The sequence below is a fragment of the Zalophus californianus genome, chromosome 15, assembly GCF_009762305.2.
Source record: "Zalophus californianus isolate mZalCal1 chromosome 15, mZalCal1.pri.v2, whole genome shotgun sequence".
Classification (NCBI taxonomy): Eukaryota; Metazoa; Chordata; class Mammalia; order Carnivora; family Otariidae; genus Zalophus; species Zalophus californianus.
Genome location: NC_045609.1, coordinates 34,164,871 through 34,177,325, shown reverse-complemented (window position 1 = coordinate 34,177,325; position 12,455 = coordinate 34,164,871). Strand labels below are relative to the sequence as shown.

At 38.8% G+C, this 12,455-nt stretch overlaps 1 protein-coding gene across 8 annotated transcripts in view; it reads left to right on the top strand.

The window, feature by feature from the left end:
• Window positions 1-5,269: 5,269 nt before the first annotated feature.
• Window positions 5,270-12,455, top strand: part of CFAP70 (cilia and flagella associated protein 70) — a 104,011-nt gene continuing 96,825 nt past the window's right edge. For 2 of the 8 annotated variants that reach the window (XM_027597204.2, XM_027597210.2), the window contains exons 1-3: window positions 5,272-5,676; window positions 7,433-7,535; window positions 8,489-8,675. In XM_027597204.2, coding sequence (XP_027453005.2) covers window positions 7,473-7,535; window positions 8,489-8,675 — 250 coding nt within the window. In that variant the 5' untranslated portion in view covers window positions 5,272-5,676; window positions 7,433-7,472. Of the gene's footprint in view, window positions 5,677-7,432; window positions 7,536-8,488; window positions 8,676-12,455 lie in introns of all 8 variants that reach the window. The other 6 variants (XM_027597202.2, XM_027597208.2, XM_027597205.2 and 3 more) reach the window with 5 other exon arrangements.

Below are 12,455 nucleotides of genomic sequence, written 5' to 3'. Positions count from 1 at the left end.
AGATTTTGAAAAAGTAACAGTGATGGGATTTGGTAATACGAGAAGTGGGGGTAAGGTATTAAGGAAAGAAAAGATATAAGCAATATATTTTTCAACTTTTTGAAAATTGAGATATAATTTATATACCATTCAGCTTTTTAAAGTGTACATTTCAGCAGTTTTTAGCATATTCAGATTGTGCAATCATCACCATAATCAATTTTGAACAGTTTCATCATCCAAAAAGAAACTCTAGGCCTACCAGTAGCCACTCCTCATTCCCCCTCCTTCTGTCCAGCCCCTGGCAATCACCAATCTACTTTCTGTTTTTATGGATTTATCTATTTCGGGCTTTTCATATGAATGGAATCATTCAATATGTGGCCCTTATGTCTGGCTTCTTTCAGTTAGCTGCGTTGTAGTGTAAGTCAATACTTTATTCTGTTTTATGGCTGAATAATCCACTATAAGGACGTACATTTTTTTGTCCATGCATCAGTTGATGGACATTTGGGTTGTTTCCACCTTTTGACTATTATTCATAATGCTGCTGTGAATATTTATGTACAAGTTTTTGTGTGGACATGTGTTTTCAGTTCTCTTGGCTTTAGAACTAAGAGTGGAATTGCTGGATCACAGTATCTTTATGTTTAACTTTTTGAGGATCTGCCAAACTGTTTTCCAAAACAGCTGCACCATTTTACAGTCCTACTAGCAGTAAACCCAGCTTCCAATTTCTCTTCATCCTAACCCAACACCATCATTATCTGTCTCTTTGATTATAGCCATCCTAGTGGTTGTGAAGTGACTTCTCCTTATGGCTTTGATGTGCATTTTCCTAATGACTGTTTTCTTGTGCTTATTGTCCATTTGCATTATCTTTGGAAAAATGTCTTTTAATACTTTGTCCATTTTAAAATTGGGTTGTCTCTATTGAGTTGTAAGGGTTTTTTATACATTATTCTGTATAGTAGATCCTTACATGATTTTTTGTTCACTATTTTATGAAATGGTTAGTTAAGGTGCAGCCACAGCATACACAGGAGAGGCTCAGGAAAACAATTTATTATACTCAAACATCCTAGAGACAAGAAGCACTGCACATACAGGGCCACGTGGGAAAAACACCAGGGTGGTCAGGAGGCCCAGGGGAATGCTTAGACCATGACTTCTATTGGGGTTTCTGGAAAGGCAAAGCAGGACGGGGCAAACAGTTCATTATTGGCTAGTTTGAGTAGTTTTGTGAGTATTTGGGCTACATGAGTGGTCTTTAATGTCCTCATACGGGGGGGGCCCTGGGATAATTAAGGCAGAGGAATATTGGCTCCTGTGGTGAGGGCCTGATATAGGACGAATGGCTCTGGATCAGTTAGTTTGTATATCAAAGGCATGCTCCTTGCTGGGACCTTTGTTATCTCAATGAATGGGCATACCAGGGAGGAAGTAGTCACTTCCCAGTCAGAAAAGTTTTTTAAGATAGAAAAACATAATACACAAAACATTATATATCCACTCAATATAGATTTCCAAATATTTTCTCCCATTCTGTGGATTGCCTTTTTACTTTTTTTTTTTTAACTCTTTTTTTTAAAGTAATCTCTACACCCGACATGGGTTCAAACTCACAACCCCAAGATCAAGAGTTGCATGCTCTGCTAACTGAGCCAGCCAGGTGCCCCTTTTTTACCTTTTTGGTGTCCTTTGATGCACAAATGTTTAAAATTCTGATGACGTCCAATTTTTCTATTCGGTCACTTGTGCTTTCAGTGTCATGTCTAAGAAAACTTTAGACATGAAACCGTTTAGAAACCATTAGAAAATTGTCTAATGAAAGCTTAGCATGATTTACTCATATGTTGTCTTCTAATATTTTTATGGTTTTAGCTCTTATATTTAGGTCTTTGACATTTTTAGTTCATTTTTACATATGGTGAGGTAGGTGTCCAACAACTTCTTTTGCATTCAGATATATGGTTGTCCTACAATCATTTGTTGAAAAGACTGTTCTTTCCCCCACTGAATGGTCATGGCAGTCTTGCCAGAGATCACTGACCATAAAGACAAAGTTTTATTTCTGAACTTTCCATTCCATTTGTCTATACATTTATCCTTATGTTTTGATTAAGCTGTACTTAATTACTTGATAACTGTAGCTTTGTAATAAGTTAGAAATTGGGAAGTGTGAGTCCTCCAACTGTGTTCTTTTTCAAGATTGTGTTTGCTATTCTGGCTCTTTTGCATTTCCACACGAATTTTAGAATCAGCTTGTCAATTTCTGCAAAAAAAATACCTTGGTTGTTGATAGTGATTGCTTTGACTATAAATCAGTTTGAGGGTGAGCAATACATTTGATTGTATTATTGGATGCTATCAGAAATAAATTGGAAATAACAGATTAGCTAATTAGAAACGAGTCTTTTGGAGTAATGAGAAAGGAGTTTGTTGTGATAGTGAGTCATTTAGTGGAGGTCTTTGAAACCCAAACTAAAGAGTTTGAATTTTATTAGGTATTATAGCTTTTTTTGCCCCCAAACTCGTTTGTATGTGTAGATGATTTAATTCTGATAGTACTGTTGTATTTTCTGTAGCATTAAAGAGGGTCTTTTCCATGTTTTCTTATGAAGTTGAGGTTTTAAATCAGTCAAAAAAACATTTGAATGCCTTTCCTTGTAAGGACTATAGGAAATTCAGAGTGGCCACTGCTAAGCATTCCAGGAGAATAAAAGAACTAGAACACAAGGGTTTGCCCTCAGGCACTGTACACTGTCACTGTCTATTGACAGTGGTTAATTATGTTTAAGGAAATGACACCTGTACTTACCCTTTCGTGCTTAGGCATCATGAGTCATCTAGTTCCCTACCAAGACTTGGCCCTAGCCCTCACTTACTACGTAGAAAAGCATTTCATGTACAAGGTAGGATGGCTATCTCAGTGCAAATTCACTCACAGCCCTCACCTGGGAAAAAAATCCAGAGAGAAATGCCTTACTTAATAGTTCCATAGGTCTTATTTTTTTTAAAATTAAAACACTGTAACCTTTAAAAGATCTTTTCTTAATTTTTATAATTTTAATATATTTATAGCAGAAATAAAACTTATTTGTAAAATTTGGATCTGGTAATTCTGTATTCTCAGACATTTCCATGGAGAGTGAGGTGTGTGTGTGTAGCTACTGAAATAATTGTAAACGTACAGAAAAGTTGCCAAAACAGTGTAAAGAATTTTGATGTCCCTTTCACCCAGATTCTCATATAATTAACTTTTTATTGCTTCATTGCTCACTGTGTGTGTGTGCATGCGTGCACATGTGTATATTCTTTATTGTTAGTCTTTCTGGGCATTTTAAGGATTGACAGAGCAAACCGCAGACATGATGTTCCATGACTTCTAAACACTCCGATGTGTATTTTCCCCTAAACAGGGACAGCATCCTACATAAAAGCAAACAACCTTCCATATCAGAAAATCAATTTTGGTACACTACCATCCAATCCATTGAGGCCATTCAAATTTTGCCCACTGTCCCAACAATGTCTCTCTTCTGGTCCAAAATACTATACAGGAATACATTTTGCATTTAGTTGTCATGTATCTTCATGTCCTTTATGTCCAATAGTCTTTTTTTTTTTTTTAAGATTTTATTCATTTGAGACACAGATAACAGAGCACGAGCAGGGGGAGAGGCAGAGGGAGAAGCAGGCTTCCTGCTGAACCAGGAGCCGGACGTGGGGCTCGATCCCAGGACTCTGGGATCATGACCTGAGCCGAAGGCAGATGCTTAACGATCTGAGCCACCCAGGTGCGCCTGTCCAATAGTCCTTTAATTTGGAATAGTTCCCCATCTTTTATGTCTTTGACAATTTTTTTAAAAGATTTTATGTATTTATTTGACAGAGACACAGCAAGAGAGGGAACACAAGCAGGGGGAGTGGGAGAGGGAGAACCAGCCTCCCCGCAGAGCAGGGAGCCAGTCTGAAAGTTTTAAAGAGTATAGCATTTACTTTCAATAGGGTGGCCTACAACCTGAGTCCCTCTGATGGCAGGAACACAACAAAATGATGCTTTGCTTTTCCCAGTGAGTCTCAACAGGAGGCATGCAATGTAGACTCCTCCCAACCCTGGTGCTTAACCTTAATCACCTGATCTTGTTGGTTTCTTCATTTCCCCATTTCTCCTTTGTAATTGATTAGTATTCCAAAATCATGCCAATATCTTCTCATCAAACTTCCTCCCATCAGCCTTACCATCCACTGCAGACTCCTGCCTGAATCATCCACCTCTATAGTGGGTGCCAAATAGTAATTCTCTTATTTCCATCATTTTCTTTGTCTTATTGGATTGGCATTCTACTGTTAGAGTTTTCCTTCCTCTCCATTTATTTATATCAATGTGAACTTGTAGATTCCTATTTTACTCAACAGATTGTAATCCATTAACACTGTTTATTTTGATTCCCAAATTGTCTGATATGGCCAGTGGCTCTTCAAGCTGGCTCTTAACATTGCAACATTTGAAAATATGTATATTGCTAAGATTAATCTATGTAGTAGCTATAATTCATTTAGACTGCTTTGTAATATGCTATTTTGTGAATATATATATATATCATATATATCAGTTTATTCACTCTTCCATTGATGGGCACTTCGGTTGTTTCCATGTTTTGGTATTGTAGTTTACTATTCCAGAACTCTAATGTTGAGTTTGGAACGTACTAAAATTTTGGATTAATATAATATACTTCAAGGCTGTTTATTGTATAAGTATTGAGCACTTGGACTGTTTTACAGTCTAACAGTATATGAGAAGATCAGTTTTTTTTTCCAACTTTTTATTTAAATTCCAGTTAGTTAACATACAGTGTAATGTTAGTTTCAGGTGTAGGATTTAGTGATCATCAGTTGCATAGAACATGCAGTGCTCATTACAACGTTGCACTTTTAATACCCATCATCCATTTAACCCATCCCTTCGCCGCCGCCAGGTCCCCCTCCCTTCCAGCAACCTTCCGTGTGTTTTTCTAGTTAAGAGTCTGTTTTATGGTTTGCTCTTTTTTCCCCCCTATGTTCATCGTTTACGTTTCTTAAATTCCATATATGACTGAAATCATATGGTATTTGACTTACTTCGTTTAGCATAGAGGGTCACTTTAAAATACTGTTAATCTTCATTTTTCATGGAGAAGGATTTAAAATACCTGTTTTCAAAACCGTGTAGTAAAGGCTTTTATTTTAACTAAATTTCCTCTTGGTTTTTCTATTTATGTATGGATATTGAAAGAAAGGGGTTGAGAAAACAAGATCAAAAGTTGTAAACCTCAGGGCTTATGCCAAGGGGAAGTTGCACCTGCGGACAAAATGACCTAGAGCAGGGAGCCTGCCGCGCATGCACACAGTTCCAGAGCGCGTGCGCAGAAACCTCCCGAACCGCTGTTTTCCTTCCCGAAAACTTTATCGCGAGTCTTGGGATAAACTTGTGATTGCCAGAACTAAATTCTCGCGAGAGGTAATTAGTTGCTATAGTTGCGCATAACACATTTGCGGCAGCCTCAGGTAAGACAGGCGTATCCACACTCTTCAGAAAACCCTCTGCTCCCGGCCTCTCCACCGTGGCCCTGCGACCACACCCCGTATCCTCAGTCTCTTCTGAGCTACAGCCGGGCAGAAACTCAAGGCCGCACCACACAGGGCACTCTGGTACGGACCTAAAGGCCACCGACCCCGCTAAGCACCGAGGCTCCTGCCAACCCCAGGCCTCCCACTTGAAGCCGGGCTTAGACCCCCTTCCGGCTTTGCCCCAGATACCCTGCAGTAGGTCCACACTGCGCCGCTGTCCCCAGACGACACCCCATCCGTCGTATCATCCAACCTGTTGTTTTTTTTAAGATTTTATTTATTTGACAGAGACACAGTGAGAGAGGGAACACAAGCAGGGGGAGTGGGAGAGGGAGAAGCAGGTTTCCCACTGAGCAGGAAGCCCGATGAGGGGCTCGATCCCAGAACCCTGGGATCATGACCTGAGCCGAAGGCAGACGCTTAAGGACTGAGCCACCCAGGCGCCCCCATCCAACCTGTTTCTGACGTGACTGTTCCTTGCATTTTCTTTTGTTTGAAAGATTTTGTTTTTAGTAATCTCTGCACTCAGCGTGGGTCTCGAACTTAAAACCCGCAAAGCAAGAGTCTTATGCTCCTCCAGCTGAGCCAGCCAGGTACCCCTCCCTTGCATTTTCATATGAGCAATATGACAAGAAATGCATGCCTCTTGGGTGCAACAGGAGCCCCCCCCCCCCACCTGACTGCCCTGACCATAAGTAACCAGCCAGATTTCTTGCATTCATTATACAATAAATATCCTGCTAAGACAATGCATAGTGCCGGGCACTCGGGCTGTAAATATGAGTGAGATTACTTGTCTTGAAGGGAGTAATTGAGCATTCAGAAAAACAGTGCGCATTAATAATACCATTTGTGCTCTACTTCATAGGTGAAGCAGTTTTACTATTTTAGTGGATATTCACAACAAATGTGAAACACCAGAATTTATATTATCTTTTTTACAGAAGGTGAAACTGAGGCTCAGAGAAATTAGACTTTTGTCCAGGGTCAGGCTACTGAAGGCCTAATTCATGTGGTACTATTGAAAAGAAAAGAAGGGGAGTAATGTAAAAGGTGATTTCTAATGTGAATTTTATAAGAGAATTGTCAGTCACTTTGGCCCAGAATGAGCCTGGAGACATGGTGTTGAACAAATGATCTGAGATGTTTAGATGACTGAAAGTGAGGGAGTAGCTGAGAAGAGGCAGAATAATTATAAAGCCTGGGGACAGCAAAGTATTGCCTTCTTTTTTTGTACCACCAGTTCTAGATACACATAGTATGTCCTCACTAAACGTTTGAATTGCCTTAAGTTCCAATTTGAATTGAGGCAGAAAATCTTTCTTAAACGTATCCAGTTTATTTTTGAAATTGTGTCCTTAGTGTTCTAAAATAACTAAAAGATATCTCTGACTAAATAAGACGCATGTCCGAACTTTTGCTGGTGGACTAACCATTATTCTATATGGCTGTTTATTTTCTGTTATCGAAGTATATTTTTGTAAAAGTGAGAGATTAAGTAAACTTTGAGGGGAGCTTTGTACATAAAGTCTATCAAAGAATACTATGAAAGATGGGGGAAGTAAGGGAGATGACATTCCTATCCTCTTCGTCTTGGAATGATTTGTGCTTGATGGGTTAGTTATATGCATAGAGATCATGTTAGCACTAACTGATGGAATCCTTTCTGTAAGGCTCTATCAGCAAAGGTTGGAAAGGGCAAAAAACAATGCTGGACAATGCTGGACTAGCTATGGCATTTTCCTAGGCATATTCCCGTAGTATTGGTTATTATGTAATGTGGGTACTTCTGCAGCTGTGGTACTTGAGGGAAGAGGTTGATTCATTATGTTTACAGAGACCAAAGAAGACAAGAGGGACTTTGCCCAACTGCCGATATGGAGCAGGTGTTATCAACAGGCAGACCTGTGCAGATCACTGTGACAGACGGATATGACTTGGTAAAGTTATTTTTGGAAATTAGAGGAATTCTTAGTTTATTCATTCTTCTTGAAAGTATATTTGCCTTTGTGTTCAGGTTTCCCTGTCAAATATCTATCTGCAGGTTGCATGAAGATGTATTGGGAGCACTAGTGGGAGGAATGCTTTTGCACCCTCCTATAACACCAGACTGGCTGGTCTTAACATTGCAATGGCATTTCTTTCTCAGTTTTCCTTTTTGTTAGACCATACAGTCAGCAGGTCACATCACTATGTGTGTAAAATACCTGGCAGTTTGAATACTACATTTAATGGGTGAAACAAGAAGTGATTTTTGTTTTCCTAGACAGCAGGCCTTTTCTTCTGAAAAAGATCTGAATTCTTCCAAAGTTTCTCTTGTGATTAATTTCATTTGGTGAATTTAAATAATAAAACTACAATATGAGGTAACTTAAAAATTACAAGAATAATGAAATGGCAAAATATTCATTCACTATTATGAAGTCAAATAGCTCATTCCAAAACAGGATGTAATGAATGATCTCTACTTTGTTTTAAAAGGTATGTATAAATGTGTGTGTGTGTGTGTGTATTCACACATATATATATTCACAGGAAAGCACTAGAAAATCTAAAGTATTAATAGTGCTTGCATGTTAGGATGAGATTACAGGTAATTTGTTTTCCTGTGTGCTTTTCTCACTTTTTAAAATGTTTCACAATATACTTTTATAATCACATAAACACAAAAGTTATTTTTAAAAATTCCCAACATAATGGCATTTAAATAGAATGTTACAGTTAGCTACCACTAGGTTTGTTTAATGACCTACCTATCCCTTTTGTATTTGTGATATAGCTTGTTAGGAAAACATGGAAAAATGCTATGTAGTTAAGTCAAAATGAGTTGCCAGATGTGTAGGAAAATTCTCTATTTGAGTATAATTGTAAAGTGGTATCTTTCTGTCAACAGAAAGGTTTTAAAGGAGATACTCCAGTTACTTTTATTCGTGCAGAATTCAATCAAGTGGTTCTGGGAGACTCTGCAAAAGTTACGGTTTCTCCAGAAGGAACTGCAAAATACAACTTCATGAGCAGCTTTGAATACAATCCTGAAGGAGGAATTACTTTAGATGACCTTGCCCACAAACCTGTGTTCTGTAAGTCCTTGTGGTACTAAAAGTATTAATTATGTTGAGTATGTTATAAAGAGATACTGAGGTATTTAGTAGTGGTTTGGGGGACAAATGAACACATCTTACCTTTTTCACCTAGGAATAATGGGGTATAATTTGAGTCCTTCCTGCTTTTGGCAGCAGTCTCCATGGCCTGCTAACTTTAATCAGTTTGTATCAAAGCCCTTTTGACATTTGACTGAACTTTGCAGCCCTTATCTCCTAAGCTGGGTTGGAGCTTTTCCCAAATATTCCTATATTTAGGGTTGCCAGATTTAGAAAAAAAAATTGGGACATACTTATCCTAAACAATTATTCATTGATTATCTGAAATTCAGATTTAATTGGGCATCTTGTATTTTACTTGGCAACCCTATCTGTAATTCTGTATACAGTACTTCTATATACTTTTTTTTTTTGAAATTTGGTCTGTGTCTTATTTATTTCAGAATGTCTAGTGCCTAGAAATATCTGGGACATAAAAGGGCTCAAAAAGTGTTCAATGAATGAATGAAAAAATGGATATATGAATTCTGTATCCACACTTTTACAGTTTCTAAGTACACTGTATTATCTCTGACATACTTTCTTCTTACACCTATATACTAGTCTAAGGCTTTTGTTTTAACCTATACTCTTATTTTTTGTTTTGTTATTTTTTTAGTGGCACATCTCCTGTGATGCCTGCCAAAAAACCAGATTCCAAGATCCCTGACCGAGAGAAGTGGGTCCTGGGAATCATAGAGTATCCTAGAGCATTGCATTCTAAACTTTTTTTTTTCCATAAGAGTCACCTGAGGCTCTGGGAGAAAGTAGTCTTCAGAGTCCCACCCTAGACCACTAAATTTATGATTGCCAGGGAAGGATCCTAGGAAGCTGCATGTAGGAACAAGTCTCGGTGACTCCCAGGAAGCACTGCTCCAGAAAAGTGATTCCTAGCTCTGGCCTAGCTGGGAATCAGTCACCCATGGAGGCATCCATCTGATCCACACTCTGATCACTCCTTTCTACTTCTTTCTTCTTTGCTTTGTGCTTCTCTGTCACTCCCAACCCCAAATAAGACGAGTGTCAGTGTCCTAATTGCCTTCCTCCCTGGCATGTTAGATGGGAAAGGCAGAACTGGAACACTGTTTTAAATGTGTCATTGAATCCATGAGAAAGAAAGGTCCAGTCCTTTGTTCCAGAAGCAAAGCAGGAACTGAAACCTGAAACTCTTGAACAGCTGCTATTGGAGGGTAGTGGTGTGAGGGGAAAGAGCAGTACTCCAAAATCTAGGGACTTGGGTTTTAGTGGTCTTAGACAAACAGAGAACTTGGGCTGCTGTAGATGGGAGTTGAGACTGAGATCAACCCCATTACCACAAGCCAAGACTCTCAAAAAGAATGGACTAGAAAAATAATCCATGCCCCATCATATGTGTCTAGCCATTGGATAGATGAAAAAAGTCTTTCCTAATAAGTAATAATCATAAGGTTATGCCAATCATTAAATAATATGTATTTTCTTAAAACACACAAGGAACATTTATACAATAGAAACTGGCCAAATACTAGGCAATAAAACAAATCCTGCCATATACCAAAGAATCAATGGCATACAGACTGTTTTCTGACCAAAATACAAGTCAACAAAATTAGAAATCTATAATAAAAACATAGGAAAAAAATAATCCATTTGGAAATTTTAAGGCACACTTACGTATAATTCATGGGACAAAGAAGAAATCATAAGAAAAACTATAAAGCATTTAGAATCAATCAACAGTAAAACACCAAATATCAAACTTGTGGGATATAGCTAAAGTAATACTTAGAGATGCATTTATGCTCTCAAGTGCAGTCATTAGCAATCAAAAAGGATTTATTTATTTATTTTATTCTTTTTTTTTTAAAGATTTTATTTATTTCGTTGACGGAGGGAGACACAGTGAGAGAGGGAACACAAGCAGGGGGAGTGGGAGAGGGAGAAGCAGGCTTCCCGCCGAGCAGGGAGCCTGATGTGGGGCTCGATCCTAGGACCCTGGGATCATGACCCGAGCTGAAGGCAGATGCTTAATGACTGAGGTACCCAGGCGCCCCTCAAAAAGGATTTAAAACAGAACCTCTGGGAGTGCCTGAGTTGCTCAGTCGGTTAAGCGTCCGACTCTTGATCTCAGCTTAGGTCTTGATCTCAGGGTCATGAGTTCAAGCCCCATGTTGGACTCTATGCTGGGCGTGGAGCCTACTTAAAAAATAATAATAATAATAAAGCAGAACCTCTGGAGTATATATATGTTCCCCTATTCTTTTCACTAAGTACAACTGCAGACCTCAGACTTTATATGTAAAACAAACATAAGGGACTCTGAAAGGTGGAGAGAAGAAGGAAACATGAGACATGAGGAATGACATAGTGGTGAGTTGCTTGGGTTTTCTTTTTGTCTTGTATATCCCAGACTTGACGCTGAAGAAGCCAGTAACTTGGAAACATGAATGAGTGCAGACCAAAAAAAAAAAAAAAAGAAATCTGCTCTAACCAAAGACCAGGAAAAGCGCAGTCTAGCAAGACTGGAAACTTACTAACTGCTCTGCTCTAACCAAACACCACAAACAAAAAAATGTGGCCCCACTCACACTCAGGCTGAATGGAGGACTTAGACTTAAACTCTCGTAAAACTGAAATTAGGTGTCCCAGCTGAAATTAGGTGCCCCAGAATTAGGTTCAAGAATACCAAATAGGAAGCCAGGGCTTCTGTGCTGTCTGGTCATGAGGCCTCTCTCTCACCATCTGGTTTTAATGGAGACCACGTAGAGAGCCTGGATTTCTGCCCCAATCTGGCATTAACAAGATGCCATTCTACTATCCCCTGGGGTGGTGTCAGAGGAGGCCTAAAGTAGGATTGATACTTACTGTCACCTAGTGGTAATGAGCCTACACCCACTGTGGTATCAGTGGAAAAGAAGTAAGGAACCAGAACTCACCCCTCGTCAGCAGTAATGAGGAACTGTCCCCCTCAGGTATCAATAGAGGCTGAGTGGAGTTAATAATGGGGGACAATGGGGCAGTGCCCCTCCCCTTCCTCTGTTGGAGCAGGGTAAAAAAAAAAAAATCAGCTAAAACAGATGGTTTAAGGTCCAGAGTTTCATAACATACAAAAAGTCCAAGATTACATGAAAATGACTCATCATACCAAGAACCTGAAGATCTCAAACTCAATTTTATTTTTTGACTGTATTAGCATTTTATTTTAATTTTTAAAATTATGTTCAGTTAGCCAACATAGAGTACATCATTAGTGTTTGATGTAGTGTTCAATGATTCATTGCAAACTGAATTTTAAAAGACAATCAGTAGATGCTAACACCAAGATCACATATATATTAGAATTCTTAGACAAAAATTTTTAAGAGCCATGATAATGGATCAGTAAGCAATTGCAAACATGCTGGAAAAAATGACAAAAATAGACTCAGCAGAGAAATAGTTCTTAGAAATAGAAGATATAGGGGCGCCTGGGTGGCTCAGTTGGTTAAGCGACTGCCTTCGGCTCAGGTCATGATCCTGGAGTCCCAGGATCAAGTCCCACATCGGACTCCCTGCTCAGCAGAGAGTCTGCTTCTCCCTCTGACCCTCTTCCCTCTCGTGCTATCTCTCATTCTCTTTCTCTCAAATAAATAAAAAATAAAAAAAGAAATAGAAGATATAAAGAAGAACATAATGGAAATTTTAGATCAGAAAAATACAGTAACTTATGAAAAGCTCAGCAAATGGGTTCAATAGCAGAAT